Source organism: Protopterus annectens, chromosome 10.part0 (genome assembly GCF_019279795.1).
Source record: "Protopterus annectens isolate FY-2018-M chromosome 10.part0, PAN1.0, whole genome shotgun sequence".
Lineage (NCBI taxonomy): Eukaryota > Metazoa > Chordata > Ceratodontiformes > Protopteridae > Protopterus > Protopterus annectens.
Genome location: NC_056744.1, coordinates 1,225,814,027 through 1,225,829,382, shown reverse-complemented (window position 1 = coordinate 1,225,829,382; position 15,356 = coordinate 1,225,814,027). Strand labels below are relative to the sequence as shown.

The 15,356-nt window shown below is 40.2% G+C and overlaps 1 protein-coding gene across 1 annotated transcript in view; it reads left to right on the top strand.

The window, feature by feature from the left end:
• Positions 1-15,356, top strand: part of TUT4 (terminal uridylyl transferase 4) — a 3,240,181-nt gene that overhangs the window by 2,965,954 nt on the left and 258,871 nt on the right. The window contains exon 28 of the mRNA XM_044086854.1: positions 11,094-11,279. Within this exon, the coding sequence (XP_043942789.1) occupies positions 11,094-11,279 (186 nt within the window). The remainder of the gene's footprint in view (positions 1-11,093; positions 11,280-15,356) is intronic.

Below are 15,356 nucleotides of genomic sequence, written 5' to 3'. Positions count from 1 at the left end.
ACAGGATGTGCAAGAGGAGGCACTTAGATTCCAGTAGGAAATGTCTTACAAAAGACACTGATTTTGATGAAGGGGAAAGGTCCCCGAGATCTCCATCTGAGGACATCTCTTTTGGAGACATTTTAGAAATCCTTCACCAGAAAGGCGCTTGGTGTTCCCAAACCCCTTCCCAGGAGGAGGTAGTATTTTTGGAAGCCTTTAGGTCTGGATTTTCTAAGTTTTGGCTACCTCCCCCAGCCCAAATGAGCTTATAGACTTCGTCTCATGGAAGGAACTGTACTCCGAGGAGCCAATTCCCAAATGCACTGATAAACTTTTGAGCACCCCTGCTGATAGACAGTACTGGACTAAAGGGATTCCTGTAGATGCCATGGTTGTTGCAGCAGCCCCCAAAAAGTAAATAGCAGAGCAGAGCCCCTCTGTCTGTCGCTCTAACAGAGAGTCTTTGGCTTTGGACAGATTTGGGAAGCAAGTGTATGCATCAGCAACATTTGCCCTGTGTTCACTGACCTACCTGGTACATTTCACCAGATTACAGAGGGATTTGATAAAGGAGCTCTCTAATTATGCCCCAGGATCCAAGTCCTCTGAGGAACAGAAATATTTTTTTCACAACTGGCCACCTTACAGTCCATTACAAATGCATCCAAGAAATTAATATCACGTACAGCTAAAGGTTCCTGAAGGGTGGCTGGTTCAGGCATAGCCATAAGGAGACATGGCTGGATACAATTATGCAATTTTGCAGAAGCTTTCAAGGTGTCATTCATCAATGCTCCTTTTGATGGACCTTCCTTGTTTGGGTCCACTGTGAGAGAGAGTGTCCTTTCTGCAGTGAACAGGATGGAAAGACCTTAAGACCTTATCTGCTGTCATAATTCACTTTTCTACTCCCACAGAGACCTTTCTCTACGAATCAAAGCAGTGTCGTTCCGGAAGTCTGAAGGTCCTCTTTAGGAATCATGCAGAGTTATACCCCACAGGCAGGTGGAAATAGCTACAATGGTAGATGTCACCAACATAGCGGGGGGGCACAAAATCAAGGATTTTGAGATTCCTTTGCAGACCGATCCTTTCAATGCTCCTGAAAGGTTACCAGGCTGTAGCCCTCTGGAGGCAGTTGAGCGGGGTGCTTATCCTTGCATCTAGATGTCTAGATAGCTATCACAAAGGATTCTTGGGTACATAGGATCATATCCAGAGGATACTCCATTCCCTTTTCCCAACTGCCCCTAAAGAAAAGAAAATGTCTCCCTGATGTTCCACCCAATCAGAGGGAGCTTGCAGCTATAGAAATTCAAATCAGCTAAACAAGAGAGTCATCCAAGAAGTTCCCCAAGACCAAAGAGGATCCAGAATTTATTCAAAGTTCTTTTTAGTGCCAAGAATCAGGGGACCTGAGACCTATATTGGATCTCAGTTATCTAAATCATTTTGTAAAGAATTTCAAATTCCTGATGATCACAGTACAGTCCATTTACCTGTCCTGCAGAAGAACAACTGGATGTGCTGTATCATCTTCAAGATGCATACTATCACATCAAAATGAACAGGCACTCTTGAAGGTATCTATGCTTCTAGCTGTAAATCAGTCATTATCAGTTCAGAGCCCTGGCTTTCAGTCTCAGTGGTAGTAGCTCACCTCAGACTGCTCTGATTCAGAGTGTTTCCTTGTTTAGATAACTGGCTCCTCACCGCACCAAAAGGGCATCTGTTCATAAAAGCAAGAGACTATTTGCTCAAGTTATCCCATTTGCTGAGAACCATAGTCAGTATGGACAAGTCACAACTTCAACCAGTCCAAGTCTGGGAGTTCATAGAAGCTCGGTTAGACATTGTCAGTTTTTTAGCTCTTCTAAACAGAGTTGTTACACAGAAGATGCATGTCAGACAATTTTTTTTCTCTTCCTTCTACAGCTAAACTGTTCCTCAGAGCTCTAGGGTCAATTGTTGCTGCAGTTACTTTAATTCCCTTGGCAGGAATACACATGAGAATTCTATAATGGACCCTAGCTGTACAATGGTCCTTTCATCAACACTCTTTAAGACATCCTGTTAAATGTCACAGGCTTGCAAAAAGTCTCTTCTTTGGTCAAGTCCATTCGAGGAGATCAGTCAAGGGTGTCCATTTATCCTTCCTCCACTAAATGCCACGTTGACTACGGATGCTTCCCACTTGGGGTGGGGGGCATTAATTGGGATAGATTTTTCAAGGCACATGGTCCCTACAAGAGATTAATTTGCATATCAGTGCCCTAGTGATCAGAGTAGTTTCATCTAGCATTGTAGGCCTTTCAGAGCTTTCTTCCTGTAGGGATTGTTGCAATTCAAACAAACAATATGTCAGTAGTTTGGTACATCAACAAACGGGAAAACCAAATCCTACCCACTTTGTCGAGAAGCAATAAGAGTGTGACAATGGGTGAGCTCATTCATCCGCTTTCTAGTAGCGATGCACATAATGGGGAAATCCAAACTTTAGCAGACAAACTCAGCAGGACTGTCCTCGTGCCTCACAAGTGGCCTCTCAGTCAGTGGCAAACATGATCTTCCAAAAATGGGGTCTGCTTGCTTCAGTCACGGAGAGATGCTGTAGTCTGCGTTTAGCCCTCCAGTCTCCTTTATACTTATCATCCCCCTACCTCTTATCCCCAAATTTCTTCGGAAAGCACTTTTGTTGAAGAGTACAGTAATCCTCATTGCTCCTTTTTTGACCTCAACAGGTATGGTTTCCTTTCCTTTGGTCTTGGGTAGTATGTCCTCCTTGGATGTTGGACATCAGTCCAGATCTCTTATCTCACCTATCAGGGCAGATTCACCTGAATGTTGCAGGCTTCAGGCTGACCGCATGGTTTCTCCAATTTCAGTGATAGCGAGACATTCCAGGCCCTGCTCAAAAAACATTAATCTCATCTCATAAATGTTCAGTTAGAAGGGTTTACAAAAGTAAATGGAAAAGGTTTTCCTTTGGGCCCAACAGAGAAAGTTGGATCCTTTTACCGCCCCACTTCCTTCTAGCCTTGATCTCCTTACTTCTATTTTTCAAGAGGGGACAAGTTTTTCCACTATTAAAGTTCAGTATGCAGCCATCTTCGGCTATCACATTGGAGGTAATTTAGATTACTCTAAAGAAGAAGCATTATGTAAGGCCTTCCTGAAGGTTACCCTTTTACTCAGACCTCTTGTAAAGGACCCTACTCCACCTTGGGACCTCACTATGTTTTGCAATTTTTATTACATTCTTCATGTGAACAATCAGCTAAAGTAGATCTCAAGTTTCTTTCATGGAAAACTGTATTTTTGGTGGCTGTAACTTCTGCAAGACAAGTATCTGAATTCCAAGCTCTGTCTTCCAAACCACCATATTTGCCTTTTCACAAAGACAGAGTTACTTTACACACAAACCCTTCATTTCTCCCAAAAGTTGCATCTGAGAGCAACCACAGACAAGTGATTAATTTGCAGTTATTTTTCCCTAATTTTGAAAACAAAGGAGAGTACACCCTTCATCTGTTGGATGTATATAGGCAGCTTTGGTTTTACCTTCACAGAACCAAATAATTTAAGAAAACTGATCAGTTATTTGTTTCCTTTGCTAAAAACTGAATGGAAAAACCTGTTTCAAAAGTTACTTTGGCTAAATGAATAACAGATTTTATTTCCTGTATGTCTGTTACATAAAGGCATAACTTTACCATTGCATCCAAAGGTCCATTCCACCAGGTCATTGTCTATCTCTGCTGCTTTTTGGGCTAGGGCTTCCATTGATGATATTTGTGCAGCTGCTACATGGTCATATACCAGTACTTTTATTGCTCATTACAAATCGGACATCATCTCCAGAAACAGAGCTGACTTGATTCCTTGGTTCTCCAGAACATCCTTCCTTGAGGACCACCCAAGGTTACCATAGCTGGGGACTCTGTCCCATATGTTGAGGAACAAATGAAAATGACATCCGATAAAGAAGTTATGTACTCACCATAACATTCCATCTTTGTTGCCTATTTTCGTTCTTCTTCAGCTTCCTTCCCTTCTTCCCCCTGTCCATGTCATTGGGAGGGACCTAATGTATTTCTTGGAAGGAACCATGGTTCCTGTTTGAACTCCTGACCTTTCAGCTAGTACTTTTTCTGTCATATGATTATTATATTTTCTGATGATAATACATATAATAGCAGCAAACTTGTTCTGAGGAATTGCAGTGGTTGGGCGCATTGTGGGTTAGGGAGGAGCTCAAGTGTCATATCCCAGAATCTTTAGAAGGTGGCCAAGTCAGATCCAAATCCTCATACGTTAAGGAAGAATAAAAATGGGCAACACAGATGGAGCATTATGGTGAATACATATTTTTTTTTTATCTGTCTTCATTAATTTTATATCCCCCACAAAAAAATGGAACCATCTCAGAATGTTCCACAACACTAAGATGTCCATTTCTTGTTTTATCAGGTACAAAATAATTTCTGCAAATAAAGAGAACTTTTTTTGAATACATTACTAATTATGTACTTTAATTTCTGAGTCCCTTATTTTCTTTGACAGTCTTTCTAAATATAACAAGGGGAAGGAGGACACCCCTGCCTGGTTTCTGTTTTCAGAGACAACGTATCAGAGAGGAACCCTCCCACTTTGAATTTTGCCTCAGATCCTTCTTATATCTTCATAATTAACCTTATTATTGTATCAGGGAATGTAAATGCTTCTATTGCCCTACTCATATAATCCCAGTTTACTCTGTCAAATGGTTTCTCTGCATCAAGATCCACCAACAACAGTGATATTTTCCATACATTCTGCTTCCCTCTGGATCATCATTGCTGTAGTAATGTTGTTAAATGTTTGGTTCCCCTCCAGAAACCCACATTGATCCATATCTATCAATTTTAATAACACATTTGTCATTCTTTTAGCTATGATAGACATAAACACTTTATAATTTTGGTTTAAAATTGAAATGGACCTATATGAAGCTGGATCTGATGGGTATTTACTGTCCTCTGGTATTAACAGCCACCACACCTTTTTCATAGGATGTTGGTGCTGCCCCTCCTTTTAAAATATTGCTAATCAAAACTTTCAAGATCTTTATCACTTTCTTCCCTCCTGGATTTCAAACTTCCACTGGAATACCACGTATTCCTGGATTCTTTCCTGCAGAGTGGTTATACATCACCATTTTTATATTATCTCCTCCTTAAATGTTAATTGTTGAGCCTAATCTAACTCTAATGTTGGCATATGTAAGTCTGCCATAAATATTTCCATTTGCGCTTTTTCTTGATTTCCCAATTTCTCTGCTTTATACAAATTTTCATAACATTTCCAAAATATTCTGATATTTCTGCATTTCTTTTGGTTATTTTCTTGTTGTAGGCTAAGTTTAACAACAGTCCTTTCTACTTTCTGTTGTTTATGTCATTGCACTAAAAGATTTTTTTAAACTCTCCTTTCATTGTACCCCACTCACTGCCTATAACTTCTGGAGTATTTCTGTCTTTCCTAACAGCTGCCAAATAATTCCCAACTACCCATTCCTTAAATTTCTGTCTTTTTAACAGGCAAGTTGATGTCTCATTTTTACTTCATTACCCTGCATTTTTGTCTTAGTTATCATCGATGCATGGTCTGAATTAATTATTGGATGTGCATCAAAGCTCTCAATTAAATGCACATATCCCTGTGAACTATAATTTCTGTCTAGTCTAGCCCAGTTAATGTACCTTGTGGAATAATATATAAATTCTCTTTGAGTTCCTACTATGGAAGTCACATCTTCATTGCAAAATATTTTCATAAATTCATTCAGAAATATACCATCTTTTGTTATATTTTCCCTTCTAGGCCCCTCAGATACATCCTCATTGTTACCAATCAAATTTCAGTCCCCACCTATGACTGTTTCTGCCAAAAATGTCATAAGCTCCATAATAGCAGTTTTGGGTGCAGTATAAATATATGCCAGTGTAATCCTCATCCCTTGCCTGTAGGCCCTTACTACCAGAAATCATTATCTGTTTACCCTCTTCTGTCAGTATTGGAGCTCCTCTAGCAATGAATGCATGTACTTTTCTTTTCCTGTGTCCCTTGATATTTTGTTGACTATCCATCCCAAAATCTTTTTTTAAAGAAATACACATGATCATTTTTTTCCAAATGAATCTCCTGTACCATTGCTATTTCCACTCTTCATTTCTTAATTACATATTCTTTCCTTTTTGTCTGTACCTGTAAGACCATTCACACTACAAGATGATATGGAAAGTGTTGCCATTTTAAGAAGTCATTATTCCCACCTGTTATATATGACAGCTTTTTAAGTGTCTACTCACAGCTTTTGTGATGCACGCAACCACTATTGTTTGTCAGATTGAGCCTTTGAATAGTTTTTACTACCATCTCTATTTAAACCTGTGTCACATTTTGCAAGTCTTTTTGCTTTAATGAAAACTCTTAAAAAAAAACAACACAACCCAGAACACTGCCATAATCTGTTAACTTAAAACAAACACCTAAAACTATGTACACCTTTGAATAATGAAGTTCAGCCCTCCTAATAGGAACTATTGTCCCATATAGACAGCTGCAAGTACAGGCCTTATCTAACCTAAAGTTGAATTTATCTTTGCTTAAACTCATGTTACTGCATGTGTTCCTGCCTACAGTAGTTGGTAATTTTATCTTTATTTTGCTCCCAGATGTGAAAAACAACTTGCATGCTTTCAAAAAAACATTAACTTTGAAGAAACCAGTGCTTTGGCTTTTTATTGTCCTATCATCAGTCTGTCTCCATGGAAACGCAAGAAGAACATGGAGCACTCAGCTGCTGGCTTCTAAAGACAAGCTAAAACATTTGTTGCTAAAGAAAACTTTTCATTACATTCAGTGCTGTCTTATTTACTTTTTCCCACTTAAAATTTGGTATTAGATTAAGCCAAGGGTATTAATCCAGACATTTACCTATGCAAAAGTAAGAGAAAACATATCAGCTCTAGATATGTTATAATCTTGGCACCCTATCCCCACTTTGACAAGCCAAGATTATAGAGCCTGTTAACTTAAATATACTTTCATCTATCCTTTTTTTTCTTTTTTGCAGTGGAATGCTTACATTTCTTAATACTAAAAAAGGGGAAAGAAAGAAAAAAGAAATGGCTCCTGTTTACTTTAGTATATTTATCCCATATAACAGTAACTAAAAATACTTTACTATAAAATGTGCAATTTATATCATGAAAGGTTTTATAGAAATACTGTTAAGAACAGAAATGGTTGTACTCAGTAACCCTTTTCCTTCCTCTTCCTTTCTCCTTACTGTCCTTCCAAACATTAATGACATGGAGTGAGGCAGATGAGTTTCAGTTCCCCACAAGTTTAACATAGTCAACAGAAATCCATTCTTTCCACTTTTTCTTACATAGCCATATTTCATAAATGTGATTGAGATATGTAATCTCACATTTATTCACTAATTTCCATGTTGCTGGCCGCCTTCCTATTCATCTCCATCTCCCAGCTCCAGGCTCTGGTTCAATTCCAAGGTACTCCTGATTCCTCTGTTCAACTCCTGTGATTTTCTCTATCTCTCAAGTATTTTGCTTTGGAACACTGGAAAAAGAGTTTTACTAGCAAAGCCTCTGCATGTGCTTTATTATCAGAAGAATGAGAAGCAGAGTCCCCTTCTGATGGCTCACTTTTTGCTGGACAGACTTTTGTATTTTCTCCTTAGCCTGTTCTGCATCAAAAAATGACTTTGATCCTCCAGGAAAAGAAATATTCTAAAGACAGCTGGATACAGCAGTTTGAATTTCGCATCTGCCTTTCAACATTCCCTTATTGCTGGAATAAATATTTCTCTTCTGCCTCGTGTACAGTGAATAAAAATTTTCTACAAATGCTATAATGTCTGTTTCTGCTGGTAGGATTGCATCTTTACTAATACAGGTCTTGTCTGCTTTCTCATGGCCAGGTTTGGAGCATACACATGATGTGCCTGTTGAATTAAAAGATCCTGCTGTGGAATACTAGTACAGTTGCTTATTTGTACCTTCATAATACCAATACTGTCTGTTCCTTCTAATTTCTGTGGCACAAGAGAAAATCTCTCATTTTTCTCTACATGCTGTGTTCTCTAATTTTACCATTTTTTGAGACATTCTTCTTGAGCAGTCTCATACTCAAATAGCCTTTTCTTCATTTCGACCTTTGATTTTTGCAGCTTTGTTAGCTCATCTGAATAGTTATTTGTAGCTTCTTCCATTTTTTCCAGCCTTTTGTTATTTAAGTTGATATACTCCTTCATTGTTTAATTTATTTTAATCATCTCTGAACACATTTGACTTATGTTTTCTCCTTGGTAAATGAAAGACACATTTTGCAGCAAAGCTGGCGCTTGAGCTGTTTTTGCTGAACAGCTGCAGGTTTCTTCTTGATTGGTGCTTTCTCTTCACCTTTTTTAGTTGATTTTCTTTCAGTCTCTCTTAGTTTCTTCTTTGTGGCATCCAGGCAGTGTACTTACTAGCCAGTAACTGAATTTACTTAAAGTGACAAAGTTCCCGGCACTTGTCTTTTAGTTTCACACTTTTCTGAAGCTAAGCTATTGATCAGTATGCATCTATCTTGGAAAATGAAGAAAGTGACATTCTTAAAATGAGCAGACAATTTAGCAGAAGTGCACAGCCTGCAAGGTCTCATGCTCAAATCTAGTAGAGCCGATTTTACGTAATTGAATAAAAGGGACATGTTGGAGAAAATCCATGAATCGCAGTTGGGTGTTATAAATTGTGAAGAGATGAGCTGAGATGTTCTGTATTAACCAAAGACGGCAGATCATATAGCAGATATAATGCAGAATTGTCAAATGTGCAATAGGTTTCATGATCAGAACCTTAAAGAAGAGTTAGGTAGTTAATACTTGCCAGAGCTGCCATCGAATAAGGATGTAACATATCTGTTTCAGGTCAGAGAGGGATAGTATTTGATCTGTGCCGATTATTTACTCTTAAGTTTCCAGAGTAGTTAAACTGAAGGACACAAATACTGCTGTTGTTGCTGTGTTTAGAAATAGTTTTGTAAGATATAGAATTCTAATGACTATTTTGCAGTGAGATCCACATTTTGGTAGCCAAGAGTTCAGAATTTTTTTTCTAGAAATTGTTAATTCAAACACATTACAAGTAGTTTGATAAGGAGCAGTGGTCAGATAGAATGATACCAACAATGAAAAACCTGATAAAGTATAATAATACTGGTAAGCCAAACTATTTGTTAATTCTGGAATACAGAAATGTTGATGTCCTTTCATATCACTGTTGCAGTATTCCTTACTCTAGGGATCCCCTGCCAAGGGTAGCCCGACGTCCTGCCAGTATACCAAAGCATTAAGATTATTAGTATGTTGCACATCGCACGTATGCCTTCTGCTCTTGGCATAGTGCATAAAGGTGACACACAGACCTCAGAATTACTTTGCCACCAGTCCGAGTACCATCTTTGATCGTTAGTCTGTATGCTCCTTCATCTGTTGATTATCAAGCCATTTCAGATAAGTGCCCTGTTGGGATTTTTCTTCTTGTCTTTGATTTCATTACTTTTATTGTGAAGATTGCATGCAATCCAGAAAGGGAAAATTTCAATGTGGGAGACGGATTCTCCATAAGGATCATTACGAGCAGTGTTTGTTTTGTTTGGGTGCTTCTCATGGCCATATGTCATGCTCAGTTTGTCAGGGGTTTGTCCTTAAGACTTTTCATAATCTACAGTCCTCTTTATCTGTCTACCTTGAGAATCAATGTCTTAAGTTGTTGGGGTAAGATGCAATGGCAGAATTGTCCCGGCCTGATGGTCAGCCATCTACCAACAGGATCAAAAAAGTTAGTGAGATTTGGCTGGTGTACCACCTCCCCCGGATGTCTCTCTTGAAGCTGGTGAAAGCCGGAAGGATCATCCTGTCATTCCTTTAAATTCCTCTGCCACAACCATTTTGGATACTTGCATGGATTCAGCATCTCACATGTCCTCGGAGGCTCTGCAGACTTCCATTACAGGTGTTGATGATCATATCCGAGGAACTGAGGGGTATTTCACAGATTCTTGTTAGGGAGAAGATTCCTACTACATTGATTGAGTGTAGGCAAGGGTCCGAATCTGATAAAATCTTTAGGGTTGACGTCCTTTTCAAAAGAAGCAGAAAACAAAACACATTTCCCCTGCTCCTAGGGATCCTCAGTGTGAGTGACAGGATTTCACCCAGGAGTTGTTTAATGCACTCATGGCCTTGAAGCCTCCACAGGGAGTTTCTGCCCCCCTCCCCCAAGTCTTCTACTCCTCTTAAGAGGCTTAGGGAGCAGGACTCTTCTGATGAGGAATTGGACTGTGACAGAGTCTTTAACCTATTCCTCTCAGTCACCATTAGAATATGGTTCTGAGGAAGAGAAAGCCATTAGTCCAGATTCTCCCTTTGAAGAACTTTCCTTTGGGGACAGTATTTCTTGGATGATGGAATTTTTTATATGGGTCTGTACCCTGGTTTCTGATGTTCAGAAGAGGTACTATGAAATCCTCTGGATGGAGTCTCCTCAGCCTTCTGCTGTCCCTTCTGTCCTTGCTGTCTTGGGCTCTTTTTCCTCAGCTTCTTGATTCTGTGCCCCAGCTCTTAAAACAGCTGATAGGCTTTATGAAGTACCTGATGATTGTACATTTTTTTTACAAGTGCCCTTCTGCTGACCCTTCTGTTTCTTCAGACAAACCTTCCAAACTGCTACCTTCCACTAAATTACTTCCTTCTGACAAGGACAGTATGGGCCATGAAAAGCTTAGGAAAAAAGGTATACACTGCTGCTACCTTTGACTTTTGGGCTGCTAACTACCAGACCTATATGACCAGGTGTGTTTTAGCTCTTTTCTCCCAGGCCTTTCAGGTTATTTTTGACTTTCCTGAACCTGAGGGGAAGGCTTCGGCCCTCTCTTTGTTGGAATCCTCTTCTCAAGTGGCCCCTCATTCTGTTTAATGTAGTTACAATGCAGCTGATGCTGCTTCTAGAGCCGCTACTTTTGGTTCTGTGTTTAGACATTATTCTTTGCTTCACCTCCAGCCTTTGCCTGATGATATTAAGGCTAAATTGATGGCTGCTACTTTTGACAATAAAAATTTGTTTGGTTCTGCTGCTGAGCTTTTTACGTTCTTGCAAGAGAAAGACAAGGCCTTGCAAGAATTGAAATGTATTTTTGTTTCCCCTGTTCCCATATTTCTGAGGAATTATCCTTCCAGGCCTGCCTTTGTAAGTAGACAGTTTTGCTGTCCTCCTAAAGGTAAAAAGTGTTCTAGAAGGGCTTCTCCTGATAAGTCTACTTAGACTCCTAAAACTCAGAAACCTCCTTTTCCAGATAAGCTAGGTTCTGTCCGACTGTTTTCTTCCCACCCTCCTAAGTCAAGTTCCTTTATCTCTTCATCTTTCCCTCTCTTTTCACAATTGGTTAAGGATCCCTCAGGATTCTTGAGTTCTGGCCATCATTCATCAGGGGTATTACATGGTATGGAAATACATTCCTCCTTTTTTGGTCATTCCTCAACTTCCTCAGTATCAGCTGCCCTTTTTTCCAGGTGTACTTCAGGGCCTTTGTGTAAAGGCACCATCCAACCAATTTCTGCTTCTCAAAGGGGGAAGGGGTTTTATTCCAGAATATTTCTAGTTCCCAGGAAAGAAGACTCCTGGAGACCCATTTGGGATCTTTCTTAGCTCAACATCTTTTTAAAGATTCCTTCCTTTTGAATGCTGTCCCTCCAACCCCTGTTTCCTGTTCTTCCACCTCAGGCTTTCCTAGTCTGTCAGGATCTCACTGATGCTTGTCTCCATATTCCTGCTCATCCCCATTTCAGGAAATTTTTGCATTTCACTGTTTCTTCCTTCCATTTTCAGTTCTTTGCTTTGCCCTCTGGCCTCTCTACTGCCCCAAGGGTCTTCATATGCCTTGCTCCTGTGATTGCTTTTTCTAGGATGAGGAAGATCCGGATCTTTTCTTACCTGGACAACCTGCTCATTCAGGCTTCCTCTCCAGAGACTGTGCTTTATCACTTCCACTATGCTATTTGCCTTTTGCAAAGCCTAGGTTTTGCAGACAATTTCCAGAAATCGTTCCTGACTAATTGTCCAGATCATGATTTTCTCGGGTGCAGGCTGCCATCCATTCCTATTCTGGCATCTTTGCTGCCTCCCAAGGCTTTGCCTCTGATTCCCTTTTTTCAGTCCCTTCTTACTCAGGTGTTAGTTGCAACCAGGGAGTCTCTAAGGGCTCTGGAGTACATGGCCTCCTCCATTCTTATACTTCCTCTAACCAGGCTTCATATGAGAAAGCTACAGTGGTTCCTAGTTTGGCTTCAATATTCTTATCCTTTGGACTTTCCAATTCCTCTTCTTCCATGCCTCAAGTTAGAGCTTCAGTGGTGTATTCATCAACTGTCTCAACCAACGGTTTCCTTTTCAGCCCCGAATCCCTTCTCAAGAACTCTCTTCAGATGCCTTCAGACGTGGGGTAGGGGGCTTCTTTCAGCCCTCTAAAGGCTCAAAGCCTTTGGTCGCTGTGTCAGAGGGTGGACCATGTTCACATCAAAGAGATGAGTGCTCTCCTTCTTGCTCTTCAGACTTTACATACTCTTTTCTTTCCAGGGTCTCTCAAAATCTTTACAGACAATACCACAGTGTTGTGGTACATCAGCAAGTGGGGGGGAAGGGCAACATGATCCTACCTCTTGTGCATATTAGCTCTTCAGGTCTGGGATCTAGTTGTCCAGTATTAGGTGACTCTTCAGGCTCTTTATATTCCTTCAGAACAGGCCTTGTGGCAGACTCTGAGCAGGTCCATAACACAGACATATGAATAGATGCTTCATAGAGATGTTTCTGGGCATTTTCCACCAGTGGGGTACTCTTCAGGTGGATATTTTTGCCTTCTCTCTGAACAGACAACTTCCTCTCTTTAGTACCAGAGTCCCATGTCCTCTGGCTTGGAAAGTGGACACCCTCTATTTTTCTTGGAAGGGGCTGTTTCTTTATGCATTCCCTCCCCTTCCTCTCATTCCAAGGGTCCTGTTTCAGATGGAACAGGACTCTCCCAAAATCTTGTTTGTGACTCCCTTTTGATCTGGACAGCATTGTTTCCCTCTTCTTCTGCACCTAGCCAAGAGCAGGTCTATATTATATTTTCGAAAGTTTCAAACATCGAACACCATATGGTCGACACCATATGAGAGATGTTTGAAATTTCGAAAATGTTATAAAAAAAAAATAAAAAACTATATTTGCCTAAATGCTGTAGACAGGGGGGGAAGTCCCCCTGCACCCCCACACCCTCACTACTTAAATATTCCTACTCCGAGATCGCACTGCATTGAAGTAAAGGGAAAATATTCCCGACGACAATTTCCGTGTTAAGCGCATGACGTTTCGACCAATCTGGTTCGTTCAATACGCGTTCGCCATTTACAATTTTCGATCATGCGATAGGAACCTGCCAAGAGCAATCATTGCAAGTTACTTCACAGGGTGGATCTACTCACATAAGACAAAGGGGTCTCTCATCCATCCTCACTTGTCCACTATTCACCCGACACTGAGGGTGATAGGATTTTGATTCCTTTTAGGCATCTTTTTATTTTTTTTGAATACTTGCTTTGGGTTCTGCAGGAAGCCCACTAACAAGAAATCTTATTTATCCAAATAGAAGAGATTTTCTGTCTGGTGTCTTGCTTGTAACCAGGATCCACTTTCTGTGGATGTTCCTTTGGCTATCTCTTATTTGTGTGAATTGCTCCATGCTAGGTTGGCATACTCTTCAGTTAAACCTCACCTTTTGGCTATTTCTGCTTGTCTGCCTTTGACTCCTTCCCCTTTGGCTTTTAGGTTTGAGGTCAAACAATTTCGTAAATGCTTCCTTCATATTAGTCCTACCAGGAAGTCTATTCCTCCTACCTGGGACCTTAATTTTGTTCTTGAAAAATTGACTCAGGCTTCTTTTGAACCTGCAGCTTCAACTTTCTTACAGCATTGTAGTTGGAAGACTGTTCTTCTTTTGGCCTTTACTTCAGCTAGAAGGGTGTCTGAGCTCCAGGCCCTTATGGCTGTCCCTCCTTTTTAAGTTTTCTGTAGGGACAGGGTGTCTCTTCTTACTAATTCTTCTTTTATACCCAAGGTGGTTAATAAATTGTCTTTTAATCAGTCGATTCATTTGTCTATGTTTTTCCTTTCTATGCAGTCTGCTAGTGAGAAGGCTCTTCACACCTTGGATTTACATAGACAACTCGGATATTATTAAGATAAAACTAAAGCCATATGTAAATCTGAGCAACTCTGTTTCCTTTCATCCTAGGTCGCTAGGTTTGGCTGTCTAAGCAAACCATTTCTTCATGGCTTTACAAGGCCATTTCATTTTGTTACTCTTTTGATGGGAAAATACTTTCTACTTCTGTAAATGCTCATTCTACCAGGGCTGTGGCTTCCTTTGGTGCTTTTTTTCAAAGGGTTAGATACCAATTACATCCTTGAGGCAGCTGCTTGGACTTCTCTGCATACTTTTACTAAACATTACAAACTAGATGTGGTTTCCAGAGCTAGAGCTGGATTTGTTAGTGCTATCCTGCATGGCTTTCTTGAGGGCTCTGATGGGCCTTCCTCCTCCTAAGTTTTTTCTTGATCTTTTGTACTATATGTAAAGTAAGGAATAGTGCAACAGTGAATATGGAAGGGCATAGTACAGTTGTGTAAAGTCTTACTGTAACAGTAGATGTCCTTCCCTTCACTGTTGCAGTACCCCCTCCCTTTCTTTATTCCTTTTTTTTCCTTCTGGATGCACGTTCCTCCTTATTTTTTGTCCCGGGGCTTTTCTGTTCTGAGGGAGGTATGTCACCTTTATGCCGTACACCGTGAGTGCACATGTGACATATGATGTACTAGTAATCTTAAGGCTTTGGTATACTGGGTGGTCGTCGAGCTACCTTTGGCAGGGGATGCCTAGAGTAAGGAATACTGCAACAGTGAAGGGGTGGTCATCTACTGTTATGGTAAAATTTTACACAACTGTACTTTTTCCAGTTAGATGTCATTTGCCAGCTTGTTACTTATGTGAGAATGCAGCTTAAGAACAAACTGCTACTAATTCCAATGGCCAAGATGGAAGTAACAAAGACAAAAGCAATATTATGACAATACAGCAGTAATATTGTCAGATATGCAGAAGGCAGGTGAGGTGAGTATGCATATTCTAAAGTGTCGCATTTAGAGTCACTAATAAACTACTGTAATTGGTTACGCTAAAGAAGCAATCTGCAAAGTTAAGATCTGCAAGACTGTAAGAGAAATGGG